We start from the raw sequence: 23,298 nt of genomic DNA on the forward strand, positions 1-23,298 counted from the left end.
CTCTCTCTCTCTCTCTCTCTCTCTCTCTCTCTCTCTCTCTCTCTCTCCATTGCAAATGCAAAGTATAATGAATAATAGGACACATTTGTTTGGTCGTCTGGCTGTCTCTGGCTTTGTTTCTCGTCTTCCTAACCTCTGACTGCTGCAGCATACGCACTGTTGTTACAGGCCCAATGTGAATTGTCTGCTTCCAGCACACTTGTTATATCACTTGGATGCTCAGCGCACAGCAGCGTGTAGCTTCCCTCACCTTTAATCCACCACATGACTCCTCTACACCTCCGGCAGCTTTACCTTCAACCCAGAATAAATACCACAGTTAGCTCTGACAAACAGCAAACTCAGACATGCTGATTGAATAAATGGTTTGATTTGTAAAGGTCTTTCCATTACACTGAACAAAGTGCACTGCACAGCTTAAGTCATTTAGTCTGATACAGACTCATAAACTTCCATTTTCATTAAATAAGAGTAGCAAATTAGGAGGATGAGATGACAATATTCTGATGCAAACCCGCTTCCAGCATTTTCTTGAAATCAAGTGGCATTATGTCGTCACTAGTAACATGCTCTTCTCAACACTCAATTGAATGGCTTCTCGGGGTGAATCTCTTTTTCCAATAGCGTAACACCCTGGGAAAAAAAAGCAGCAGAAAAGGAGCAATGTTGAGGCAGAAATATCTCTTAGTGCATGTTCATTACGCGGGGGAACCCAAACACAGACAACAACTTCCAAGGGAGCTTTTTCCTGTCTGCTAATGTTTGGTTCTTCAGATGGAAACACACAAGTAGAAATACCTGGAATGACACAGCTGGGACCATGACGAATACACATTCCCTCCATCATTGAAGTGAAGGACATTAACAGAGGAAGCTTGGTGCGATCACTCCCAGCCAAAGTGCCTTTGGCTGAGGCACTGACGCTTGTTTACGTCTCTGTAAACAACCACGGACTGGACGCCCGTTATAAATTCAGTTAATCTACCCTTGTGGCTTGTATGCTTTATCCCTTCAACCTTTCAGTAGGGGATGGGAAAGCAACTTTCTGAAGTACCCTTGAGCAAAGCTTCTCTGGAAAAATGGCGTTATAGCAAAGCATTTTTTTTTCCGATTTGATCTTTGTTGTGAGCGTGCTGTTTAATTTGTTATACTTACACTTCATAAATTGTAATTCTGTCTGCCTTGCCGAAAGCGCTCTATTTAATTTCACTTGCCAACATGCCCTTGAGCGAAGCACTGTGCTTATCTAACACCACCAAGCTGTTTAATCATCTTGCATTGTTTTCAACTTTGAGTCGCACACTTGGCTATTGACCCCTTGCGCTCCAAGGGGAGTGACGCCAACCATGGCCGGAGCACTTTGGAGCAGTGCAGTATAACAATTCTTTATTTTTATTATTCATTCTTGTAGGTTTTTCTCAAAGGCAAAGTTAAAAGTTGCTCCACAGTAAAATGATTAGAAATGAGACAAATAAAAGTCAGCGAAAAGTCAGCATGTTCAGTTCACTCTAAGCCAACCATTATAAGGCTACACAGTGAGCTGAAGGCCTTTATGTGTTGGGGCCACGAACAATTCACTAAATGACTTAGTGTTGCTGAGCCAGAAACCCTGAGAGGTTATAGATACTTATAGATACGCCTGATACCAACAAGTTTAATACAATGATCCAAAAGTATTACATTTGTCAAGAACATGAAGGGGATGATATCTTACTGGCTTTTTTATCCAATATATCTACCTGCAGTAATTGTGACAGTCAACCCTTTTCACATATCTTGAGTCATCCAAATCCAACTGGATTGATGAAGTTCAAAAGGGTACAATGTAACAAAACAGCACTTACTAATTCACTCTACAGTTTCAAGTTGTGTATTCAAGAGGCAGCATGTCGTTTAATGTTTAACCTCATGTAACTCAAGGGGATATAACTCTACGGAGGTCTTTATTGCAGACTAAACATTGAATTAGGGAGTCTTGATTTTTCCTCTGTTATATTAGCTTTACTAGTACAACCGTAGTCTTCTGCTGCTTTTGATTGAGCAGCTGGGGGATTGAGAACCTTGTTCGCAGTCAACTCATTATTGATCCTGTGGTAATACTCTCATGGTAGCAGAAGTTCTGTTCATACTATATATATGTCTCTGCAGGTGGGTTTCCACAGCTTCTAGCATGACTAAAGTGTGTTTATGGCTCTCAGGCTGGAGTCGCCGACTCGGACCCTGACCCTCGAGGCCCCCAGAGGGGTGGAAGTCAATGCTGGAGTGGGAGACTTCACGGCGTCCTGTAGGAAAGACCTCCTCTTGCAGTCCTCAGAAGGAGAGGTGAGTGTGTTTCATCTGCCGCTTTGTTTGTGTGTGCGTGTATGTGTGTGTGTGTGAAAATGTCTGTGAGAATAACGTGATCAGTACGTTTTAGTATGTCTGAGAGTACAGTTCATGTATGTGTCTATGGTGTGGTGTGTGTGGGTATTTGCTTGTGAGAGAAATATACACAAATAGCTATGTTCACGTGTAAATACATGGGACAACACCAACTAGCAAAACCCAGTGAGGTGTGTGTGTGTGTGTGTGTGTGTGTGTCTTTAGACTCTCTGGCACTCTATAGTGTTGGGCCCGCTTCATTAAAGTACCTTATTAGGCTAATGAGCGTCATCAATCCAGGCGACCTTGTCCTCCTCCTCTGCCCTCCTCCTTTCATCCCTCCTTTCTTCTCCTCTTCTGTTTGGGAGAAGTGACTTCATTTCAGCTGGTTTGATGAGGTTCCCTGTCAGTTGCTGCTGTGCGTGTGTGTGTGTGTGTGTGTCTGTGTGTGTGTATATCATTGTTAGCCTGCTATCTTACTGTCAAGCTCTTTGCATAGCAGCCTGCCACATTTCATGAGCACAGAAGCAGACTTAGCCATTATCCTTGTGTGTGTGTGTGTGTGTGTGTGTGTGTGGGTGTGTGCATGTATGTTTGTGTGTGTGTGTGTGTGTTTGTGTATGCATCAGCCTGCCATGTTGCATGTTCGCTGGAGCATAGTGTGTCATTAACTCAGTAATTAACAGAAGAATGGCCCCCGCTCGTTCGTCACTATCACTGTCATTGTCAGTCACACGCACAAACACACCGTCTGTCTCACTTTTTCATGCACAGTACAAACACGCACACACACACACACACACACACACACACACTAATAACAGAAGTCTCTGAAAACAACACTCCTGCTTTTCTCTTCTTCTTCTCTCCCATTTCCTGATCTTGTTTCCATCCCCTGGGCCTCACTTTTGAAAAGTACTCAACTTCATCCATGTGACCAGACACCAGGAGGTCTGAGCACACGGAGGTCACCAAACTCTCGGGACAGCTCTAGCATAGTGGTAACAAAATAATAAGACAGAATGTCAGACTAGATGGTGGAATTTTCAAATATATAATTAATATGTGCAGCCAGGCAGAGTGGTATACAGTGTATTGCAGAGAGAAAATATTTATACTGATTTTGGGACAATGTCATTGTTGGATAGCTAGCTTGTCTTGTTATTAAACACATTGTCAAATTGTGTTTACTGTGTGTCAACCATTCGCCATGTTATTAACTTTGATTCTCGCTAGCATAACTTCCTGGTTCATAGCGGAGCCAAAGGGTTCTATTCGATGAGGCGACTGGAAATATCACGTTTCCAAGTCTTATCTAAGATTCATCCTATTTACTGGAGCAGTGAACGTTTACATTGCATAAGAGTCTTATGGGATTATAATGATTGTTCTAGTTACTAGCGAACCCAAGGGTTTCCAGGGAAGCGGAGTGAAGGGCTCATGAAAAAAATTTTGGTTGCAAAACGCATGAAAATGTCCTCCGATGTGTTCCATTATCAGAAATGAATGGCTTTGGAGAGGCAACCCTCCATGTCATCCAGTAATTCCTGATAATGGACACCGCCTCGGGTGTTATCCCATATGACCCTGGAATGGGTCATTCTGCATAATAAGTACCGTTCTTTTTCTACTTTATTATATTTAAATAGTAATTGATACTACTAATTACCTTGAAAGAGTACGAAAAAGTACTTGAGGTCATATTATTGAATGCTCATTTCACTGTAAGTTGCAGCCTTTGAGCCGGGTTGTAACACAGTTAGCTCACCAATAATACGTTAGGTAGATTAATAGACTTTTACATAAGCTGCAATTGATCAGTCAAAGTATTTTAGAATTTGCTATTCTTACTCTCATATTGTTATTCACTATTGCCTTAATGTGTGATGTAAAACCTTGTGACTTGAGTAAAACCAAAATTTCAAGATCTGGGGTTTTTATTCATCATCTGCCATGAAGTACTCTGGAACCTTGAACCTGTGTGTTTATCTACTGTATGATAACCAGAGTATCAAGGTTTTTACAGCAAAACTATTTCTTATTCCATAACATACGTTCTAGGATGTCACAGACAGCATGGGTTAAAGGATGTCAGCATATCTCAGTCCAACATCAAAATATAACTGCAGTCAAAGACTGTCAAAGGGGCAATAGAATAGGGAATAATCAATTTGAGGGAGAAATTGTGCAGGGGCAAATAACTACATCGAGGGAACAAAAAAAGTATTTGAGCATACAGTTTAGTAACTTCAGAGAGTGAGTTGTTATTTTGGGTCTGACTGCTGGCCAGTTGGGCCCTTTTTCCCTAGCATTGGATTCCTCCAGGTGCCACCGGATCCCTCACACATGCATGTGAAAGTGTGAATGTTTGTTGCTCTATTTGTGTTAGCCTTGTGATACAGTAGCAACCTAGTGCATGCTGGGACTCCTGCTGGCTGCGACCCTAAACAAGATAAGCTGTCCGTAAAACAAATAAGTGAATGAATGTATTATTTATAAGTGCAAATTAATATTGGGCAAGGTTTTTATCCCGTTCTTTTGGTCTATGTCATGCACTTCCCTGATGGAGGGCAGACATGCAATTACCTGCTCAGCAGTGCACATGACATGTTAAAGTGTGTCCTTGAGCCGGGCACAAGGGGTGCCATGTCAGAGAGACTGTTGTGATCATTTATGTTGTGTATCATACCCATGGTACCCTTCTTGCATTGCGGCACGTGTGTCTGTCGTATTGTTGTATTTGAGTGTCAATGCAAAAAATATTTTTAACAAGGCCTTTTGCCTCTTATTTAAACGTCCCCTCTTCCCCCTCACCATGTCACTCCTTCTCTCGCATTCCCTATTACCTCTCTTCTTGTTATGTCTCTATTTTCTACTTTCTTCCCTGACTCGTTTCACTCCTCACAACTCTCACCACCCTCCTTTCTATTCCTTTCTTTTATTATTTTGGAGTTCTCATCCCATTCCTCCTTTCTCTCCTTCTCAGCCTCTGAGTCCTTCATCTCTAAGTAACCCCAGCCTATCTAATTAACTTCCCACTGCCAGGGTTATACATCACTGTGGCTGTCACTTCCTAGGAAAAGGGGAGGGCAGGGGAGATTATAATTTTTTTACCTCTTTTCTGTCATGTATTTCTTTCTCTCTCAAACTTTCATGTCTTCTTTTGTCTCTTTCTGTTCTTTGTTCATCTCTCTCTCTCTCTCTCTGTCATCCCTGCATAAATAGATGTCTCCTTATTGATGGTGAACAATAGCATGCAGCAGGGTGTAGCAAGCATTGTGGCGTGAGACTTTTGCAAGGCTTTGAGACATTGAGGGAGCAGCCTTGTCAGCTTTACTATGGCACCCGTTTCATATCCAATATCCAATAAATAATAATAACAATATATCCTCTGTTCGCTAAGGTACAACTTAATAAGTGCCACAGGAAGCCTTATCAGCATGTGTAGGTGTAAGCTCGAGACTCCCATTAATGTGATTAACTAATACAATCAAACGGTCATATTCAATTAAGACTTGATATGAATCTGTAATTTAAACAGCAAAAAGTGAAAATAAGAAGGACACAGTATTTACTTTGCTTGGCACCACTCTGTATGAATTTAAAGTGTATGAGTCATTGCAAGTTGGTTACTCCACATTTGAACTTTTACAGTGTGCATTTAAAATATCTAATTCAACCAGAGCATCTTCTCTTACACTTTAGAGATCGCATTGCTCAGTTAGATAAAAATGGTGAATATTTGATGTCATAATATTATATTTGCATTGCAAATTAATAGAGTCTCATTTCTTCCCATAACCATAACTGACCAAAGGAGGGCAACACTCTCTTTTAAAACCCTTTCCTCCTTCACTTCTTTCTGCAAAAGCACACCTTCAAATACAACAAACACACTCAGGCTTTGTATTATGTTACAGGTGGGTTTTTTTAATGAATTTTGTCAAATCAACTTGTTTCTCTGGATTTCCCCCCAACTATTGAACTACTCTTATTCATATGGTTATTAATATAATAACTATAATTATAAAATACCAAAAAGATGATGGTGATAATTACCCTAACAGTTGCTGCCATACTGAGCAAACTGAGAAAGTTGCAGATGACACAATCCTGTGTGTGACCATCGAGAGCAACACCACATCATTGCATTTATGTGTCACCAAGAAATATCAGAGTATCACCCCTCTGTCTCCCAAAACCAGCCTGTTTGTAATAAGTGGCCAAAATACCTACAAGCAGTACACCCCTAAAAAAAACAGCTTATCCAAATAGTGTTCCTTTTCATCCATTCTCATATAAGCTTTCCCCTTACCGCTGACACCATCAAATGAACGGATGAGAGCGGATGAAGGGAGGATAGAAGGAGGATCGGATGAGTAGGAGGTGGAGGAGGATGGCAGAAAATAGATGTTTCTGTCGATTTTGCAGGGGAAAATAAAGGCGTGCAGGACAGCGAGGCTTAAAACCAAATCAATGTTGTCAGCAGCTGGCACTTAAGAAGGGGCCATTAAAGTTTAAAAAGTTTGGAAAGCATCGCTGGAATTAGGGCCAAATGGGTTAGAGGTAGGGGAGCGCTGGCTTCCATTAAAATCAAAGCCAACGAGAGCTGACAGATCCTCTCAGGATTCCTGCAGTCCTCCTTTTTTTTTTGATCAACTCTCTTCTTCTTCTCTCTCTCTCTCTCTCTCTCTCTCTCTCTCTCTCTCTCTATCCTACATGAATTCACTGTCTTTCTTTCTTGTCCATCCATTTTCTTCTCTCTTTAAGCTTGTTCACCCTCTCACTACCTCTCTCTACTCATCTCTTTGTTGATTATATCTATGTTAACTTTACATCGATATATCCCTTCTTCTACTCGTCTCACGATATGTTCTTGATACACCCACAGCTCTTGTCAGCAACGTTTGTGCATCACTCATTCTCTTTCTGTCTTTTTACTGGAGAAGTTGATTGATCTCACTCGCCATTCATTTTAACAGACAACTCAATAGACGCCCTCGCAAACTAAAACATGGATCCTACATTTGCTCAAAATCAAGTGGCCTTCCAGCACATTGATTTTACAGATTGTATAACTTGTCTGACTAAAGTCACTAAAGTTTACTTTTATTTCCACTGATGGCACAGAGTATCTGTTGGATTACAGCCTTATTATAAAACAGAATCCTTGTCATGGGGTTAGAGATCTAACAGTCTCTTCCTCAATACACTTAAAGTGTCAGAAAGGCTACATATGCAGTCAAGCAGAAAAGGTCGTTGCAGTGGGATGAACTGGAGCACCAATTAGTGTGCAAAATGGTTCCATTTTGATGTTTTGTTTGCCGTTTGTTGAGAAGCAGACAGCACAGAAATGCTCTCCGGGGAGTGGTACTAAGACACACTCAGCAAATACTGTCTAAATGCCCTCCAGTCGGCCACATTGGTTCCAACAGTGGTAGTTTGTGGTTTTACTGGGAAGCCGGGAAGAGTATTTATGCAGGCCAGAGATGATTCTGTCACGTTCTGATGACAGTACATGTCTGGAGACTACTAGTTAAAATGTTGGTGGAGGTGGCGGCAAAATCCACTGCTGAGTGAACCATATCCAGTCAAAAACATGTATTCTCCCTAAATGTGCTGATTTATTGGTTATTGGTTGCCTCTAGGTGCTGGGAGTTAGTTAACAAATGGCCTGTTTCACAAAAGCAATACGTGCAGACCCTTATGCATGGGTTGTAAGAGGGAGTTTGTACCCTCTAAACTAGAAATTAGCATCCTTCAAAACCCCTGATGTATAGAAGAAAATATGAGATTATTGCTGTGGCCTCATGGGTGTTTTTTGGAGTTTCATTTCCTTTGACTCCGCACTTAAGGAGCCAGCCTCTCCAGCTATGGCTCAGCAGACAACAGTCTCTGTTAATAATAGCATTTGTTCCTAAATTGCGGGTTGTAGAGGTGCAGGTATTTTCTCACCTAGAGACGAGTGGATGGTACGGTAGTCGGGATGTGCCTGTCAAAGCAGTGAGTCTAAATATGATGCAGCATTTGTGAGATATTTATGCTGGAATACAGGACAGCAGCGTATCCCTCATGGGGTTGGAAGCTGATATGTAGGTGTGCCGAAACAAATACAGAGTCAGGCCAAAGTCAGCCTCATTCTGAAGTAAACAATAGTAAATAAATGGCTCTAACATGCACTATTACACCATATGAAAGGGAACAATGTGTGTTACCAAAGGCTTGACAGCATTGAATGACCCTTATTCATGTTTGCATCCTTCTGTTCATGATATGCTCGAGTTTTCTTTGCTCTGCTGCTGACTGCAGCGAGGTGAAATCGGGTTAACTATGGAAACTTTTAACAAAGTTAGGTTGCCATGGAGTTGTATTGTTTGTTTGTTGACACAATGCTGGGGTTTATTAAGATGCTGTAGCCTGGAGGTGTTATTGGGCTGGTACACTGGGACTATTCTTTTTTTTTGCTGCTGCTTGTTGTTTTACCTGCAGGGTAAGGCAAAATGGTGAGTGAATTAGAATGCTGGCAGGGGGTAACTCCCTGTCGTACAGTACACACTGATGCTGTTGAAGCCTCGCAAATACATAAACACACACACATATACACAAAAACACACACACATTTATATATATCAGTGGTGGGGCGTCAGGGCCAGCTAAGCCTTCTCTGCTGGCCTAAACAGAATCACAAAGTTATAGCTATTATATAATTTAATAATTGTTCACAAATACACTACATGTATTGTAAGTTTTTGGTGTTCGCTGGCCGGCCAGTCGCGGTGTGAGCACTAACACAAATGGATGCAATACACTGAATGTATACACACATATACATAGTGTAAGCTACATTCACACACACACACCAACTCAAACACCTTAAAATACAGGTATGAATGTATACGCACAGATAAACACACACACACACACACACACAGAGTGCACTCACAGCACACCAGCACAGCTGTCCCCTCCTCTCAGTCTCTAGAGCTTCTCTGTTTACATCCAAAACTTGTTTTCATCATCCAACTCCACTCTTTGAGAGTCTGCATCTTCAGTAAGTGTGTGTGTGTGTGTGTGTGTGTGTGTGTGTGTGTGTGTGTGTGTGTCTGTGTTCATAAGAGATAGATAAAAGATGAACAGATACCTGCCAATAGCTGGGAGAAGTGGATGTTTTTCAAAAGGTGTGATTAATGTTGGAAAATTCATTAGCCTATACGTTACAGTGCCCGAGGCGATCTTCATAGATGTGTTTGTGCGTGTGTGTGTGTGTGTGTGTTATCCGTCACTCTGATGTAACTCCGTCTCAGTCTTTCGTTGTGTGTGGGAGCTTTATCTGTTTTTTTCTTTCTCTCTTTTTTTGTGTTACTCTATCACAGCACGTGTTTGTGTTCTTGTTATTCTGCGGCTGCTTCTCTGTCTGTGTGTTCTTGTGTGTGTATGTTTACGTCGATGCATTTGTCTGTGTCTGTACTTGTGTGTATGTTTGTATGAGTGTGTGTGTGTGTGTGTGTGTGTGGTACAGTAGAGCAGACTGATAGCGCTTTATGTCCCCGCTACATCTGGGTCACTACACTCTCAGTCTCTCTCCAGCCTCTGTCATTTAGTCCATTGTCAGCTCCCATTCCAACAGCTGTCCATTCTACAGGCCTAATGGTCTGTGTAATACACTCAGATAGCTTCACAACCAACCTCCCACCTATTTGTGTTGTTGGAGCAAGTGTGTGCGTGTGTGTGTATTCCATGTGGGGGTGCAGGGGGAGCAAGAGAGACAAAGAAAAGGAGAATGGGAGGCAAGGTGAGCAGGGGCTCGGCGAACTTGTGTGTTTGTGCTGTTGAAATTGTACTGTTATTGTCCTTCTAACGTCTGTCACACCTCTCTCCCTCCGCTCCTCTAGTCCTCCGCCCTCCCATTCAAAGACTTTAAAGTTGACACTTTCTAGTCCACTTTGGTTCCAGGTCAGTATAAGTTAAACTGCTGCAAGCCTCGAGTCAGCAAAGTTTTGATTGGAGGAGCCTGACAACACTAGCAACACAGTTGCATTCTTTATTAGGGAATCACGTGACCGTCCTTGAAGAGCATTGTATATCAGTTCATTTAGATGACTTCACCCTTTATACATATTGTCATTATCCAGTCTTGGCTACTCTCGCCAAAGAAACTGTTCCACAAGGAATGATAGGAATGATATAAATGATATTTTGAGGCGATCTGTAGAGTGGACATTTTCAAAATATTTTTAGTCAGACAGATAAGATCGACAAGGTAACACCAGTTTAAAAAGATTCAAGGCAGTGCATCAACAAATAACGTGTGCTTTTTTTGTCCATTCCTTTAACATCATACAATACAATTTGGCTTCAGCTCACACAGACATGCAAGAGCGAGCGTTGGTTACGTTGGTATTGCAGAATATTTTTTAACCTTGCTGGAAAACTGTTTTATCACCGACTGACCCATGACTACAGTGCTACTAATATACTAGTATGGTTTGGGAACGAAAACAACGATGCAGTTAAGTGATGGGGTTTTGTGGGTAGTTGTTACTAATGAAATAAGATAAAACCGTGAGATGACTTTACTTATGTTACAGTACACAATTAAAACTGTTGCATAAAAAACAGCATGTGTCCTGGTTTATTTTCCAAGTGCATTTCTGACACCCCTTTATCCTTCACTCACCTTTCTTCCTCTAACCCAGACTAGACTCCCTACTCTCGGTCTCCTCCTGAACACATTCATTCTCCTCTCTCCATCTAAGCTACTCCTCTACTCCTCCTTGGGACTATGATGCTGTCTAGCTGTGTGTACATGGACACATTGCTGCATATATTGTGCATGCACATTTACAAAATTAGATACATACATACACAGGTCGAATGAAAATCATCAACAGAAATGATGATGTTTAGGTTTCATTTTGAATGAAACATTTAATTTCTTTGTGTTTTTTTGACCTCTGTGGTTTTTAAAACCCATCTGCTGAAACGTGTTATGTCAGGTTGAAAACAAGGCATCCTCTACATCCTCTAAAACAGATATTTCACAAAGTCTTTTCTTTTACTATATCATCAATAACAGGACGCACGCACACATGCAGATAAAATGCCGGCATGTTGCTGAATATGTGTAAAACAATGCACTCGACAACAAGTGTCCTTCATACCTACACACAAACAGTATTACACGCACACACAGAGACACATGTCCTTACACGCAGACTCACTCTCCTCACACATTCACGTGAACATATCCTCGCATGCTGCTAACAACAGGCCAACCTCATACTTACTGACACTTTCATTTGGGATAAATGTCAGCGCTAATCCAACCTTAAGCTACAACAAATGACTTCCACCTCCTCTACTTCCCTTCCCTCTCTCCATCTGTCGGCCATCCACCACCTCTCCTTTACTGCCCTTATTGCCTAGCCTCCATCAATTTATCTCTCTCTCTCTCTCTCTCTCTCTCTCTCTCTCTCTCTCCAAACGACGTCCTCTCACCCCCCAGCTCCTTTCTATCTAGGTCTTCTTCACTTCATCCCGCCCTGTAACTCTATCATCTCTACATGCTAATTGCCTTCTCCTCTTAACAATCTCATAAAAAGCAACCTCTCCCCCCCCCACCTTGTTTGTCTCTCCATCAATCCCTATTCTCCATCTCCTCTTCCTTCACCTTTACTGTACTCTCTACCCTCCCTCCCTCATTTCTCTGTTCCCCTCCGCTCAGTTTGTTTTCGCGATGTTTCTAATGTTATAGAATAAGTAATTTCATTGGCATTTCCTCAAGTAAGCATGCACCTATCTGTCTTCATTTTCCCATCCTGGTCGCCATGCCCAAGTTCATTTTAGGTTTCCATTGCTGTGGCGAGCAGGCTGTTAGAAGGAGATTAGGGTTATGTTGCCAACAGTGACTGAGTCCTCTCCCCTGTTAGGTTATGAACCCTGGCAGCTTTTACTGGGGAGCCAAAGGGAAGATGACAGGTGTGCACCAGGGACCTGTTAAAGGAAAACCTTGGCATTTAGAGAAGGAGTGTGTTATTTTCCTTTGACCAGCACATGGGGCGATAAGTGCACATATTCGTTTTTCACTAGCTCCTAAAGAGTCTTGTTGTCATTGTTACTATATCTTATTAAAACTAATGGGCATGGCGGGCTAATGAGATAGCTGCACACAGTAGATTTAAAGAGGCTCACTATTCTTCCTCTTTTTTTTCTGCATAACCTAAGAACTGAAACAAAAGCCCCAAAACAGGACTGGTATGAATATAATGCACAAGTAAGCAGCTTTCTTTGTGTTATTTCCAGTTGTCAGTGGACAGCTCTAGAATCATTCTTGTATCTCTTTAAGGACTGAAGGATTATCTTTTCATCCTTTTTGTCTGGGAGGAATCATTCATTTCTTGAAAAAAGTATAGCACATATCACAAATATAAGGACAGTTCCAATATTTGTCAACCCTGGGTGTTATTCTCAGTGGTAATTGTACCACTAGGGCTGTTGTGCTTACAATCAAATGAAGTGATGTGCCTTTAAGACAAAAGATGCTTTGAATAGGATTCATTTCCCTAAGGAGAGGTTAAGTGATTTCAATACTGCATGCTCTATTTGGTTACGTTACCCGTCTGTGGAGCATATTTAGACAGCAAAATTCTAAATGTAGGATTAGCACCTGCTAACATCCCACATCTTCAATTCTATTAAAATTGTCATGCCTTTAATCTGCAGGGTAAAATAAGTGTGGGCTGGGACTTTTCCTGATCATTTAATTCCAATCAATCAGCCAACAAATGAATCGACTTAATGTCTCACCGCTAATACATTTAGAACACTGAAGACCCGTTAGGGAAGCAAATGGGAATTGAAGGAGATCTGGACAGTTTCGATATCTCACCGAGTGAACGACTCCGAGCTATTAAGGATGGTACCATCTTTAAGTTCACTTCAGTCTGTTACCTCTTATCTGTTTCCAGGTTAATGGCTAATATATGTACAGTACTGTACTGTGTGTGTGGGGGGGGGGGGGGGGGTGTACTGTATATGTGGATGTTGTTTATACAGATCGAGATGTGCCCCGACAGCCAATGTGAAATCATTAGTTATACTAATCGGTTCCTTGCTCTTAGGGTATCTGAACGAGAGAGAGAAAGAGAGAGAGAGAGAGAGAGAGAGAAAGAGAGAGAGAGAGAGAGAGATGGGAAGCAAGAGAGCGGAGCTTCCTTGAACATTGAAGATTGCAGAGTAAATAAATAAGCAGGCATAGCAGTCGATAGAAAGCTAGATTGTCAAATCTATTATGTCACATCAAATGTGTTGAGCGATCTCATCCGCTTGGCAGATTTTGTTTTTAAACATAATAATAGATGGGATATTGCAGCAAATTAGCTGGTGTAAAAGATGACTTTCTTTGTAGTATGCACTTTTTCCTGCTGCATGCTTTGCCCTGTCTTCCTGCGTCTGTTTGTCTTCCCCTCACTCCTCTCCCACTGATTTCCTTGCCTTTCTCTTCACCTATCTTGCTCTCTGCCTCGTTCACTCCCACTCTGCCTCTTCATCAAAAGAGTCCCGTTCTAAATAGAAATTCCCTCTCTGTCTCTGTAGATCTTTCTTGATGACAACCCCAGTCTACCACAGAGAGTATAGTCATCCCCTACGGCAACGTGCTCTCTCTTCCTCTGTATCCACAATCCCTGTTTCATTTTTTCCCCCTTCTGTTTTTGTGTGTTATTTTAGGCACCAAGACAATCCATGGGAACTCCATACTACAGCAGTAACATCAACTTCTGTGTATCATTTTCATGTTTCATATATTATTTCATTGTCTTTCTTTTTTAATTTCTTTGTCCTTTCTTGTGTTCTCCAACCAAGTTTTTTTAAATAATTTTTCTTTTATGTCCACAGATCTTTCTAGACGCCAACACCATCAGGCTGGGCCGCATTCCCTTCGGCAGTGCTGTGGACCCCCTGGAAGGGGCGCCAGCAGGTACCACCTACACCAAACAGACTGTGTATGAGCTTTGTGCCTGCGCTAACGGCAAACTCTACCTGTCCCCGGCTGAGAAAGGATCTACCTGCCAAACCACCAGTAACTTTTGTCTCTGGAGCTGAAAGTGGGAGGTCAACAGACACTCGGGACATACGGACTATTAGAGTATGAAGCTAATGCTAGCCAACTGACTGAATCAACGTGGATCAGGGCTTGGTGGGAACCTAATGCCAGCTAACAAACTGAATTAACATGGATTGTAGCATGGCGAGAAGTTCATGTCTGTTAACCAATCGAATTATATGGATTAGAGCTTGGCAGGAAGCTAATGCTTGCTAAGAGACCAAAGTAACATGGACTGTGGCTTGGAGTAAAGCTGATGCCAGTAAAAGGACTGAATCAACATGGACTAGAGCTGGAGAAGAAGCTTTTGTCAGCTCCCTGTCCAAATTATTATGGATTGATCATGTTGTCAGTGCCAGTCAGGAGGAAGGATGACTTGGTGGGAAGCAAAAGCCAAGGTTAGCTGGTGGATATGATGCTATGATGCTACTCATGGACATGGATCCACAGTCTCAGTCTGGGGCTCCCTCGTTGGCTTTCTTTGCCTTTGTTGAATTGCTGCCATGATGGTTTCTGAAAGTCACAAGGATTACATGTGGGGGGTTTCCTGAGAACAGCAAACTGTCTTACAATAAAAGTGAGTTGTGTGTTCAGTCTTTGACCAAAACGTCCTGGAAAACATGTTCCGGCTTTTGTTAGGATCAACAGATATGGTGATGGACTGCAAACGCGCCAGCAAGGACACGGACAAGGACTCAGTTAGCAAACAGACACCAGTGTGGACTTTGGTTGAGCCCTGCGGTTCACTAACAAATAAATCAGACAATGGTTTAGTCTAGTGGGAAGCTAAGGCTAGCTAATGGACCAATCTATACCAGAAAGGCCTTCCCCCTCCTCCCCCTCTAGTCTTTCAACCCAAACGTTGACGTGTGACCCTTCTGCATTAATCTGCGCCTGATAAAGAATATGCTCTCTGACACCACTTTTCATAGGATAACTAATGCAAATAATTGTGCTTCAACCTTGGAATTTACCAGCTTTCCCCCCACTTGTTTTATATTTATTCACATCTACTTTTATTTTATTCTAGTTCTCTTTGTTTTTAGATACAATATTTGACTTTGTATCTCTTTGAATTCTGTTGTTTTCCCTATAACATCCTCATAATCCTTTTTTCCTTCATATTTTGCTGCGGCTCTCCTTTATCCCTCATCTGTGCTCTAGTTATTTGTTTCTGTCCATGCACCTACATGCATTGGACTGGTAAAGAAAACGTTCTGCCGATCCACTCTCTTCCACTGGTCTGGTTAAAAATACAGAAAACATTGTTTTATCTGCTTTCTTCCACTGGACTGGTTAATAAGAAACCTTTTCAGTAACCATTAGTACCAGATTCAGGGTCTGTTCCCACAGACTCTCTGGAGTCCTTCTACGTGGGCATGTGATGCTTTCTCATCAGAGACATAAAGCAAATGGTATAAGAAGACGAAAGTGAGTTTAGTCTCACAGGCAGGCAGAGGCAGCAGTCAGGCAACGGCCAGACCAATCATGGTCTTGTTATAGAGCATTATACATCTTCATCCTGTGTTACTTGACTGTCAGACTTTTCTCACTCTTTTTGCATGACCTTTCTGCTCTTCTTGTCAAGCCCGCTTCCTTCTCAGTCATGTCAGTGTTCTGTGTCATTGAGAAACGTTTCTGCTCTTTGCTCTCTTTTTGTTCCTTCCTCCGCTCGTCTTTACTGCAGTATTTTTACCTCTCGATACTCCTTGGTTTTCCCTCTCTATATTCATTCCAGCTGTTACATTTCTGAATGTTGTCTTTTCTTTTTGTCTTGTCTTTTTCTCTCTTACCCGTCACTCACCAAATGGCATGGTTATTTGTTGTCTCCACACCTTATTTGCTATTTCTTCACTTGTTAAAAAGGCAATGTGTAAGACAAAGCTGGAACTTTTGTTTAAAACATTTAAAGTAGGAACTAACACGATCAACGGAATGGGAAGAGGTGACAGTGTTGACGTCGTTGACGTTATGTCAAAGACGTCTATGTATTGTGTTGGAGATATCGACTGTAAGTCAGCCTTTCCCAGACCATACTTTCTTGTAATACCACTTGTTCCTTGAGAATGAAGAAGTAGATCTCCCCCGAGGCTTGTCCACAACAAATCCATGGTCCCTGGTCATTTTATAGTTTTTTCTTTGGATTAAATTCAAACTGTCAGAAATAAGAAAATGACTCACACCCTCGCCTCGTCCTCACAGCTGCCAGTGGGCTGCTTCACTGGGAGTACAGCGTGCTGCGACTCAAATACAGACAGCGCAAACCCCAGTACCGGGGCTCTGATCACAGAGGACTGCTGCCCCGGCTCGCCGCCTGATGAGCAAACATTCTGTCGCTACCGTGACACAGTGTACACCCAGCCCTCTCTGTCTCCTGGTGCTGTTGTTTTTTTTTGCTGGCCGAATCCGAGCCACCACAACTAAAGCTTGTTCCCCCTGAGTCACTGCTCACTCTTCTCCCTGCGAGGCAGTCCCACGTCAGCAGGGAGGACAAAAACCTGAGTCGTTCCCTTGTCTCCTCCCCTCTGGACCCGAGCCAATAAACAAACTAATTTAACGTTACATGGACCAACCAGCCCCCGTCTAGTGGCACAGTAAATACTCGGATGGCTCATGTAAACTATAGACTGCTGCCACACGTGACGATTATAAGACATGCAGTGTTATTTTGAGCAGCTCTCAGAGTTTCAGCAGTTTTGATTGAATTCTATGTATTCTTGCCCCGCCGTTAGTTAGTACTTGACTTTTTAAATACAACTTCTGTCTGTAAATCTAGATTGTAATGACCCAATAGTAGAGGTGTAATGCTACCCCCTATTATTTTGGAGCAGGTGACTCGGTATTACATTTTGCAACTTTAATGTCCTTTTTCCATTTCAACTCAAATATCAGAATAAGTGTCCCTTCACTTTCACACTATGCCCCATTTCAACCAGGTAAAGTCAAGAAGGTCCAAAATAATATTCCGGGGGTTATTTTTGATATATTAAATCAGTCTCACATGGGGGGGGGGGATCAGAGTGAATGGCCTCGGGCTGGCTAACCTAGCACCCAACCTTTGCGATGGCTGGAAATCAAAAGATTTGTGTGGCAGAAATCCCCCTGGAAGAAATCCTGGATGGATTTGGTTTTATGTGTGTGGACTCTACTGGATTAAGGCCCTGAGGCATACTTTCTTTCTTTTTTTAAACAAAGTGATACACAGGTGCCTTTGCTGCTGTTGGTAAAAGCACATCACAGTCTGAACGTTCACACTACCCTCAGTGGAACATCTGCAAGTGACTGGAAAAAACTATATATTTATCAATCTACCTATCTATCTATTTACTTTTTGGACGTTTTCCTCCTCTTCTCTCCTGGTTTTGTAGAACTCTCAGTATATCCTGCTGAAAAAAAGAACAACTCAATCCTGGTTTAAAGTTTAATTTTCTGATGTGTTCTCTTATGGTTTTATTCTTGATAATAAAAAAGCACAAATTATGCCATGTATATAACAATACCAATAAAATAAAAAATTAAATAATATTGTTTTTAAAGAGAATCTCTGGAGTCTTCAGTGATGTGAAATTTGTAATTATCGCTTTTATGTTTCTGTTTTCCCTGACGACTATGGCCTGACTTTATATGTTACCATAAACTCTACATTATTTCATATGGGGAAGGGTCAGGCAGGGACTCAACTCTGATCTGGCAGAAAGGCGAGCAGGTCCAATCATTTCATTTGGGCAAAATAAAATGATTGGACAGGCTCCATGCAACCCTCAACAGCCAAAAGAAGTGAATGGGACTTTCAATAAATATAACAAGAAATGTTTTTGAAGATTAGCTCGCTTTAAGTGAGTGAGCAAAGATAAATATACTGAAATACTTTTTTAAAAAGTTGTCCAAAACAGTGTCAACATGATGAGTTTAGATAAAGGTTTTGGAACTCCCTTTATAGTAATATTACTCTCTGAATAGGCCGGTTTATTACGATCAAGGTATTCTTAATAACAGGCTTTTACTTGGTTGATGGTATTATTTGTATTGTGGGATGCAGCAAACTTGACCTGATGGATGATTCAGCGTAGTACACAACCTCCTACCTTCTCTCTCACCGTGTCTCTTTTCTCGCCTCACAAATTACTTTTTATTTCCTTCTTCCTCCCTTCCTTGTATGTCACTGTGTCTTCTGATATTATTTGACACGCAATAGTGATAATATTATTACATTTATTTATTCAGTATTACAGTTTACATTTCCTTCTAGAGGAGGCGGTTTGGATAGGTATTAATTCATCTTTACTATCACTTTGTTTATGTTAATGTTGCATGTTTTTACCCACTGACGTGTCTTTTGTCTTAAGCGGGAAAGGTTACAATCGGCATTAATTCCCGGGACAAATGTCTATGCAGGAGTCACGGCTATTCATCGGCTCCAGCTCCAATCTGCAGCGATGGAAACATGACACCCAAGTAGACACGATGAGTTCAGCCCGTTCTGCGGCGCTTTCTTTGTCTCAGTTTGAATAAAACAGTGCTATCGTTGATGACACACGAAACACCTGCGCTTTACCTACTGTGACAAGTCAAAATGTCAGCTGTGAAAAAGGCTTATTGAGCAGAACCACAGAGAGAGAAAGACAGCCACTGAATCTAATATGGGACAACACCCACTTGGTGGCCACGGCTGTGGGCAAATTTGATAATTCAACAGACTTAACTTCAGTATTTGTGGACTGTGGGAAGAAATTCAGTCCATCATTCAAAATCCAGACATAGAGAACAGGGGTTGGGGGGCATGGACCATCACCCATAAGTAGTTCTAGTTTCCCAGCAGTACTATTACAGTGTTGACCCTGTGTTCCTCATTCTTGCCTACTGGCATGGCATTTCGTAAAACCCATTGAATTTTCCTTACAACTACAGAGAACACTGGGAACATTGATTGTATTCAATGTGCACATTCAATCTGGTGAATTTTAAAACCAATGAATTGGCAAATTGGATAAGAACCACAGTATCCATTTCTAGTATCTTAAAGTTTTTTGCTGCAAAATCCATAGAGAGCTCATTCATCACTTTCGCTCAGACAAATGAGACGAAACTGAATTTCTTAGTTAGCGAGGTGGACAAAGAGGCTTTAGTGGTTTATTAACATATAAGACCTCCTAAACCCTCTGAAGGAAAGCTTTTTAAAGCTAATTGAGTGGCATGAAGGTTGGTATTGACGAGGTAAGCTAGTGAGAATTCAGCTGCATCAAAGAACTAAAGAGAATGTTGCGATGGGATCACACCAGAGCTGACCAGGGGCATAAAGTGGGGCGGCCCTTTACCCACTACCTACTGCCCTACTTCCAGCGCCCTCTCTCGGACCACACCCATCTGTCAACTTGATATCAACTACACACCCGTAAAGTTCCGTGACTGCATCTGGCTCGGCTGTAACAGTATCACAGTGACAAACAGACTGGCAGAAATATGGACATTACAAAGTTCTCAAAACCTCCTCTGTGGTAGTTCCTGATACAGAAAATGTCTCCAGGACCACATTTTGCCGTGAGGATGCACACACAGACTCAAAAGGTAAAAGCAATACCAGCGTTGCTGTTGTGGCTGATAAGACAGTGGGATGCTCATGACAGGAGCTTTCCTTTTCCTTACTATATTGTCCGCACTGCCCTTGGTGGTTATATTAGGTTAACAGATACCTGAACAGGTTAAACCAAAAGTATCTGCATTATCAGATACCACAGGGAAAACTTTGTTTTATAATAACTTAGACTTTTATTAAGATAGCCCAGTAAAGACTAATACTAAATCATTCAGTAAAGCTGAATTTTACGACCAAATGGATGCTAGCATAAGGCCTGTTAAGCTGTAAGAGTATATGTTTTTTAGGGGTTTCAACCATGCAGTGGTAAACTACTAAAATGACCACTTCTAGAATAATATATAGGGAAAATTCTTTGTATTTTGTGAAGGAAAGAAACAGCACAGCAATGTGATGAATTCCTTTGGCACACTAATATCTTCCCTCTTCTGACTCATTGGTGGAGCAGCCACCAGGATCATCTTCACACTTTCACAATGTCAGTGGAGTCCAGCAACGTGTGCTCAGGGAACCTCCCAGCGAATAATACAAGAGATTGAGACAGCATCTGTGGTGGAAGAGAAGGATTTGTCAGAAGAGGAAGATGATGCAGAAATCGATTGTGAGCACGAAAGTGAATTTGAAGATGGGCCAGACCCGGAGACAACAGAATGAAGAGCCAGGGCCAGGAGGATGATGTAGTACAATTATATGACCAAGAACAGACAGGATACATTTTGTTACGTGTTCTCATACTACATTCTGTCTTTAGACAGTGGCCATCAAACATCACAATGGTAAGATGGGGGAGTGTAAGTATAATTATCAGAAATGTATCTTCAGAGAGCATGGGGGTGTTGAGTGGCTTTGAGTGGATTGAAATTAAGTTCTCATCCCTTTTCCATTTGCAGCTCTGCGCTCTGATTGGCTCAGGTGCCGTGCTTATTTAACTGCTGTGTGAAAAACATCTATAGTCTAGAATAAACAGTACAAATCAACGCATTGTCCCTTTACGTGTAAGACAGTATTACAGTGGTTGACTCATTGTGTTCCAGTGTCAAATGGCAGCATTCACATGAGCTGCCCTGACAATCCGTTGCTTATCTGTGACACTACTGCACACACACACACACACACACACACACACACACACAAACACACACACACACACACAAACACAAAGGCCCAGCATTGTCAGTGGATGATGAAAGTGTGTGTTTGAACGACAAGTGCCGCCAAAGCCAGCAAAGGACGGTGATAATATTCTCTCATTTCCTCCTTGCTTGTTGAGACACATTACCGAGGAGAGGAGAATGGTTTGGTTAATCACGACTATGAGAGAAGAAAGGAGGGAAGAGCAGGTGGAAATGGAAAGGGGGAGGAATGACGGTGGAGAGGTGGCGGTGAGATAAGGTGCTCTGTTTCCATGAATGGCCAACACATTTTCGGCCGTTTCATAGTCAGATGTGAAATGTGTTGAAGAGGAAGGACCGAATTATCAGTAAGTGTTGTGAGGCCTGGCGTCACTCATGGACCGCTTCGATCTGCTTCTCTAATCCTTCATACCTGCTGTAGCATAGTCTAATAATGCAGAGGAGAGCACAAACTGGCTAGCCTAAGAGATAAAGTGAAAGGACAAAGTGTCCCAATATGCAAAGGAAAAATGTGTGATTGTGTGGCTCCCCAGACATGTCACAAAGGGCTGTTTTATCTTCCTCTAAGCCTGCATACCATGTTCTCCGTGCATCCTTGTTCATGCATCAACGGCTCCGTATTAGTCACAGTTCTGCTTATTGTTATGTTTGATTACGTTTGAAGTTTCATGTTAGCAAGCAACACTGTAATGGGAAAAAAAAGTAATAATCTGTTTATCAATGCATGAATTGATGTCTACCAGAAATAATGCTGTTTACATGACTGGATCATTTTGTTTGATTATACAGAGAAAGAATTACAGAATTCTGAATTATGGTTCCAAAAAATATGTCATCTTGTTGGCTCCAGAAACCTGGCCTTGTAGACGAGGATAGTACAGAGTGAAGTATGGTGGCCTGAGGGAGTTCAGTGATGTGGAGAGGAAATACAAGTTTAAAATGTCCTGATGATCTGTGTCAACCGGATGTCCTGTACTTGTGCTGATGTGCAGATGTGTGTGGATAATCTGTTTATAGCCACTGCCTTAAGAAAATAAAGAAAACACAAGTCAGCTGCTAGAAAGTCGATGGGCAGAGCAAGTTAGTTAGTCATTCCCTTTGTTTCCTTTGGTTTATTCCCATGATCCCGTGTGCCACTGTGTAGTATCTATTGATTATGTATTCTTTAGTCCATAATCACCTGAAAATAAGAATTGTTGTGTTTTCTGCCTTAGAATGAACCCTTTATATCTACATAGTGCGCTATACAGTCCGCACGGTCTCACGGCTGCGGTGTGCCTTTCCGCACAGCCCTGGGTCTGCCCGTCAGGAAGCTCCACAGAGGGTGGTCAAATGTCCCAGGTCTCCGAGCTTGATGACAAGCTTAGAGGGCACGATGGTGTTGAACGGCTAACTGTCGTCAATGAACAGCATTCTCACATTCACGTTCCTCTGGTCCAGGTAGAGGGACGTGTGGATGGTTAGGGTTATGCTGTCGTCTTTAGATACGTTTGTCATTCTTCTGGGAGACAGGGACAATGGTGGTCTTTTTGAAACCTGTGGGGACTGGAGCGGTGAGAGGTTGTAAATGTCAGTGAAGACATCTGCCAGTTGGTATGCACACACCTTAAGAGCTCGGCCGGGGATGCCATCAGGTCCAGGTGCCTTTGGTGGGTTTGGTGGGCTTTGAAAGATTTACACACATCCTGAATATTGCTAGTGACTGTAACAACGCTAAAGACTGCGGCCCAAATACTTTGTCCGATGTGCTTTTATTTACTTTGAATTGGAATGACATGTCACGGCAGAAAGAAAATGCAAAGTTTGCGACGATTCTTCAAAAGACTGCTTTTTTCTTTAGTTGGTGCGTCTTGAGCTGCTAACTCATGCACACTTAGTTTTTGTGCCATTGTGTTTTCAAGTGTCAAATTGTCCGCCATAAACATTATATTTTACATTTAAATATTGCACTTTTCTTTGCTATCTGTTCAAATTCTGAATTCATACAGTTTTTCTTTTTTATTTGTATGGTTTTTGGTTTTGTGCACACTAACAGTCTTACACATTACACTGTATGATTTGTGTCAGTGTGAGTATGTGTGTGTGTGTGTGTGTGTGTGTGCGTGTGT

General features: G+C 41.9%; 1 protein-coding gene across 2 annotated transcripts in view; it reads left to right on the forward strand.

Annotated features, from left to right (window-relative positions):
• LOC116392941 (zeta-sarcoglycan) overlaps positions 1-18,210 on the forward strand; it is a 272,383-nt gene extending 254,173 nt beyond the window's left edge. The window contains exons 7-8 of one of the 2 annotated variants that reach the window (XM_031864787.1): positions 2,199-2,322; positions 14,257-18,210. In XM_031864787.1, coding sequence (XP_031720647.1) covers positions 2,199-2,322; positions 14,257-14,463 — 331 coding nt within the window. In that variant the 3' untranslated portion in view covers positions 14,464-18,210. Of the gene's footprint in view, positions 1-2,198; positions 2,323-14,088 lie in introns of both variants that reach the window. The other variant, XM_031864788.1, reaches the window with a different exon arrangement.
• The last annotated feature ends 5,088 nt before the right edge of the window (positions 18,211-23,298 follow it).

This window comes from Anarrhichthys ocellatus, unplaced genomic scaffold (genome assembly GCF_004355925.1).
Source record: "Anarrhichthys ocellatus isolate YVR2014 unplaced genomic scaffold, GSC_Weel_1.0 scaffold31, whole genome shotgun sequence".
In the NCBI taxonomy this organism is placed as follows: Eukaryota; Metazoa; Chordata; class Actinopteri; order Perciformes; family Anarhichadidae; genus Anarrhichthys; species Anarrhichthys ocellatus.